This window comes from Genypterus blacodes, unplaced genomic scaffold (genome assembly GCF_046128005.1).
Source record: "Genypterus blacodes isolate CSIRO-AG114 ecotype Tasmania unplaced genomic scaffold, CSIRO-AGI_Gbla_v1 ptg000209l_1, whole genome shotgun sequence".
Classification (NCBI taxonomy): Eukaryota; Metazoa; Chordata; class Actinopteri; order Ophidiiformes; family Ophidiidae; genus Genypterus; species Genypterus blacodes.
In genome coordinates this window covers 300,001-305,176 of record NW_027467008.1, presented here as the reverse complement: position 1 = coordinate 305,176, position 5,176 = coordinate 300,001, and the positions used below count along the sequence as shown (strand labels likewise).

Sequence of the window (5,176 nt, the reverse complement as noted above, 5' to 3'; positions counted from 1 at the left end):
AGTCACTTAGTTTCTTTGGATCAGTTCGGTTTCCAATAGAAACTGATGCGAAAGGTTACAAACCAAAGACACCTGCACGTTTTCACTCTGCTGCTCTTTGACTCGCCGGCGTAACAATCTGCAGCCTGTGGCTCCAGCTGGTGTCACATCGGGAGCAACCACACAGCAGAACATGAGCCGGCTCTCCTGCAGGTGTGAAGACCTGCAGCTCAGAACTGTGTGACCTTCATCTTCATGATCATAAACTGTTTCTATCAAACGGCCATTTTATTCTATTTTAATCAAAGCACCTTTGTCAGGTTTTTGAATTTTTTGAAAGTAAACTAAATGTAAACAAATGACAATAACACAAAGCTAAAGGCTCTGAACATGACACAGTGTTAGAGGCTGAAGGCTCAGGAGGCTCAGCAGGACCTTCCATGCACGTCCAACTGGGAGGAGACATTTGGACCGAACCGGAACACACTGGAGGGACTGTGACCATCAGTGAGGAAGAGCTGGAGAACGTGGAACATCTGGGCTGCACTGCTTCTGGTCCTGGATGGAGGTATGGATTCTTCTGCTCTGGTCTGAGTGACAACATGTGCACCTTTTTATATTTTTGTTGTTGAAGATCTTGATGATCTTGTTGAGCCACAGTGAGGAGACCAGAGGGTGTGTGAGTGAGAGAGCAGAGGAGAGGTTTTGGTTTTTGAAATAGTCCTGATGGTATCAATTCATGATCTGTGACGTAATCTAAAGGCGTAGAATGTTTCCTGCCCTGTCGCCCGTCTCAACTCCTCACCCCAGGGGGCCGCGGGCCTGTGGCTCAGACCAAAGCTCCTCTGAGGTCTGGAGCTCAGACCGTCACCTCAGTGGCGCTGTGGGTGGAGTAGCTCTTCTGTCTGGTGTGGTGGTAGAAGGAGTGTTGAGACGGGTGCTGGCCCTGGATTGGCCCCGGCTCCATCACAGACCTCCCTCCTCCTCCTCCTCCTCCTCCTCCTCCGTACACCCCTCTGTAGGGCTGGCTGAAGAGGTCGGGCATGTTCTCTATACTCTGCTGCCTCCTGGTGGAGTAGCAGTGCCTCCGGCCCGTACTGTACATGGCGGCGGAGGGATGTCCCGGCGCCGAGGTCTGCCTCTGGACGTGGCGGCTGCTGGGCTCCCAGGCTTTGAAGGCCGAGCTGGAGAGGAAGGGGTGGGTGGTGGTCTTGGGCAGACGCGGGTGCTCCAGGTGGCTGGCGGGGATGGAGATGGAGAGCGGGGCGTGCAGGTTGTGGAGGTCGTGGAGGTCGTGCAGGTCGTGGAGGTCGTGGAGGTCGTGGAGGTTGCGGTGCGGCGGCAGAGTCTGGTGGAGGTAGGACTTCTCTTTGGGCTGCAGTGGCACAGGCTGGAAGGCAGGAGGCGCCAGGGGCTGGTAGTGAGAGAAGTCCATCAGAGGGAAGCTCTTGTAGCAGCTGCGAGACGCGCTGTCGGCTGGGCGGAGGGGCGGAGCAAGAGGAGACACCGTTACACACATGTGACACACAAACCATCAAACATTTATACATGCAGCACGGTAGTGCTGTAATCACCATTTACCAGGTTGGCCTGTAACTTCTGAAGCTCATTTACTTCGTCTGAGACTGGAGACTTATACAAGATGGACTTTGACCTCTGACCTCTCACATAAATGACACCTCCTCTACCTTCAGCCTCCTGAAAGGTCACAGTGTCACAGGAAGTCAGTGTCACTGTAAGTGTGATAGAGTGTGTGTCTGTGTGTGTGTGAGAGAGAGAGAGAGAGACTGTGTGTGTGTGTGTGTGTGCGTGTGTATGTGTGTGTGTGTGTATACAACTTACCTACAGCCTTTAAGGAGGTGTACTTGTTGAGTCCCACTGTGCTGTGGTTGCTGTGTGGGTGAGGGAGTCCTTGTCGAATCGGACCAAACGGTGCATTATTCAGATGGTACTGCTCTGCTTACACACACACACACACACACACACACACACACACACACACACACATACAGAGAACATGTTTAGGTAAGATTCATTCTGAAAACAGTTTGTACATTTGAATTTAATAATCTGACTCCTTGACCTTGAAATCCTCCCTGACTCTCATCTTACTGAGACATCTATAGTCTCAGACACGGGGGGAGACAGAACCAGACAGGACGAGAGGGGTGAGACAGGGTGAGACAGGCGAGACAGTGGCCCAAACTTGGCGTCCTGCCTGTTTCGTGCCGAATGAACTGAGTTTAATGAACAGTGGAACAAACTATCAGAGAGAGTGAAGTCTCCATTAATGAAATCCAGCCATGCAGCCAGAACAGAGCACGTCAGCCTCAGGGATGGATGGACACACACACACACACACACACACACACACACACACACACAGAAATGAAGATGGTGATGAGACTAGAAACGGAAAGAATGTAGGCAGATTATCAGACTGGAGCAGGTGAGTGTGTCTGACTGACTGAACTCAGAGGGGACGACAGCTGACTGTGTGTGTGTGTGTGTGTTTGTGTGTGTGTGTGTGTGTCACATCTCCGCCTGTCAATGCAGAGAAAAAAGTACATGCTACACATGTTCAGAACATTGATCAGCACATACACACATGAGAGAGAGAGTGTGTGTGTGTGTGTGTGTGTGTGTGTGTGTGTGTGAGTTATGTGTGAGAGGTTTGAGGTAGAGAGAATTATGGATGACTGACTGCTGGATGTTCTGGTGGAATAAATTAGAAAATCATCCTGGAGGCAAACGGGCGGAGAGATGTCAGAAGTTTGTCTTTACATTCAGACGCTTCATCTTACAACTCTGAGCCTCTACCTTCACACACACACACACGTACACTGACACACACACACACACACACACACACACACACACGCGCCATGTCATCCTCATACTGGAGTTTAAGCTGATTAGCTAATGAAGTGTCCCACATGATGTGATATGGTGTGTGTGTGTGTGTGTGTGTGTGTGTGTGTGTGTGTGTGTGTGTGTGTGTAATCCACTGGTTCTGACCCAAGTGCCAGATTAGTGGATTATGAGGGAAAAAACCTTCTGCTGCTGTCGCTGTCATCATCATCATCATCCACTCATCCCTCCTCTTCCTCCTCCTCATCTTCATCATCTATAGTTACTTGTTGGAGCAGATGTCTCAGTGTGTGTGTGTGTGTGTGTGAATCTCCTCCCTCAGCTGTTCTGATGTCTCAGTCTAAGCTTCAGTCTGAGGCTCTGACACCTTTTGTTTCCTTCCACCTTAAAGTTTCTGACCTTTGACCTTTAAGACATTGCTCCTGTATGTTTCCAACGCGCGCCTTCACTCTGTGTGTTAATGAGCGGCGCTTGACCCCCGGCGGCCTCCTCCATCAGCCGTGTTTGTCTGTTATGGAAAAGCCGATATGTGGAGCGCCGGCCTGTGTCGATCTGTTTGCCGCCGCTCTGTCCGCCGCTCCATTAGGGAACATTTAGCTCTACGCTGTCACACACAGCGTGTCGGCTTCACTTCCTGCCTCTCAATCACACGCACCGCCTCAGACCACGGGACAGGCCGGTAGGAGAGGAAGTGACCTGGAGGGGGCGCCCTTTCTGACACCAGCAGCTTTAACCCACACTTCTTGGCTCACAGAGCAACAGTGAGGTCCTTCTGCTCCTCTCAGCAGCAGGTAGAGGCGTTCACAGAGCTGCTGAGACGCGTGGGGGACAAAGACTGTGAGAGAGCGAAGAGGAAGAGGAGCGGAGAGGAGCGAAGAGGAGCGAAGAGGAGCAAAGAGGAGCGAAGACGACAGAAGCTCCTGGGGACTTTGAGATGGGATCTAATTTTATACAAGTGAGCAACAACAAAATCTGCTCCTCTCCCAGTAAACAGGAGCCTCAGTGCGACGCCAGAGAGCGAATCTGCTGCTTCGCTCAAAACGATTCCATCAATGCGACTTGGAGCAGTCTGGGCGAATCGCTGAATGAGGTGCATATGTTCGTCCATATGTCATCAGCAGCGTGAGAGAGTCCTCTAAGGCACGGAGACGAGGAGGAAGCTGCAGGGGGCCTCGCCTAACACACACTGCAACGCTCTCTCGCACACACACACACACACGCGCGCGCGCACACACACACCTCCGTGCTCTCGCTCAGTGTCGGAGGCTCTGCGGATCATTTCACTCTTTAACTTTTAGCCCCCAAACTCACACAAACAAGAAGAAGAAGAAGCAGCAGAGTCTAAATGTGGATTTGTCCGTGCTGCTCCTCCTCAGAGCTGCTGGCAGACCTGTGTGTGTGTGTGTGTGTGTGTGTGTGTGTGTGTGTGTGTATGGAAAATACCACATGCTCCCTGTGGGGGTGCAGCCTGGTTACATTAACATAGTGATTAGCGGGAGTGAGCGCTGGGTGCAGAGCGGCACGTGTTCCACTTACAGATGATCCACACTTTCACATCTCTCACTTTCTCTCTCTCTCTCTCTCCTGTTTGACTCCAGTGCCGCACACATCAAAGATTCAAAGGGGGGAATCACACACACACACACACACACGCGGCTCCGTGTTGCAGAGCTCCACCCGCTGCCACTCGCCCCCTGCCGCAGCACTCCAGTGCACGCTGAGTCAAACGGAGAGCTTTAGGGGCAGCAGAATATAAATGAAATGTGGGTTGGATGATGACAAAGCAAAGGAGTGTTTCTGAGTGTGTAGTAAAGCTCTCATGTGTGTAACCAGGCGTGTAATCATGTTACAGAAGTCAAGCACCAGTCACAGGTCAGGACCTTCAGGTTTGTGTTTTCAGGTTCAACACAAACTCTTCATCTAACTTCAGTCTAAAGTCTAAAGATCTGAGTTCTCTCTCACTCTCATGACAAACAGAAGCTGATTACAGAGATTGAACCTCTAACTCCCTGATTCTTTTTACTACATTGAGTGTCAGATGTGATGTCCATGTAAGGTGATGTGTTGTCCACTGAGAGTTAGGACGTGCTGGCTGCCATGGAGACGGTTTGGTCTCCGTCTCCGTCTCTACTCACCGCTCCTGCTGCGGTGCATCCTGCTGGACACGCCGTTGATGGCTCTCCCTCTGCCCGGTGAGCCGGCCGAGGTCTCCACCGAGCTCACCTCACTGCCCTGCTGCTTCAGCAGCTCCGACAGGGTCCTGGACACACACACACACACACACACACACACACACACACACTCTGAATACACACATTTCTGTGCA

The 5,176-nt window shown here is 51.5% G+C and overlaps 1 protein-coding gene across 1 annotated transcript in view; it reads right to left on the bottom strand.

Annotated features, from left to right (window-relative positions):
- Positions 1 to 838: 838 nt before the first annotated feature.
- Positions 839 to 5,176, bottom strand: part of shisa8b (shisa family member 8b) — a 9,999-nt gene continuing 5,661 nt past the window's right edge. Inside the window, exons 2-4 of the mRNA XM_076169600.1 lie at positions 4,986 to 5,110; positions 1,822 to 1,935; positions 839 to 1,455 (exon numbers count right to left, since the gene is read on the bottom strand). Of these exons, the coding sequence (XP_076025715.1) occupies positions 839 to 1,455; positions 1,822 to 1,935; positions 4,986 to 5,110 (856 nt within the window). The remainder of the gene's footprint in view (positions 1,456 to 1,821; positions 1,936 to 4,985; positions 5,111 to 5,176) is intronic.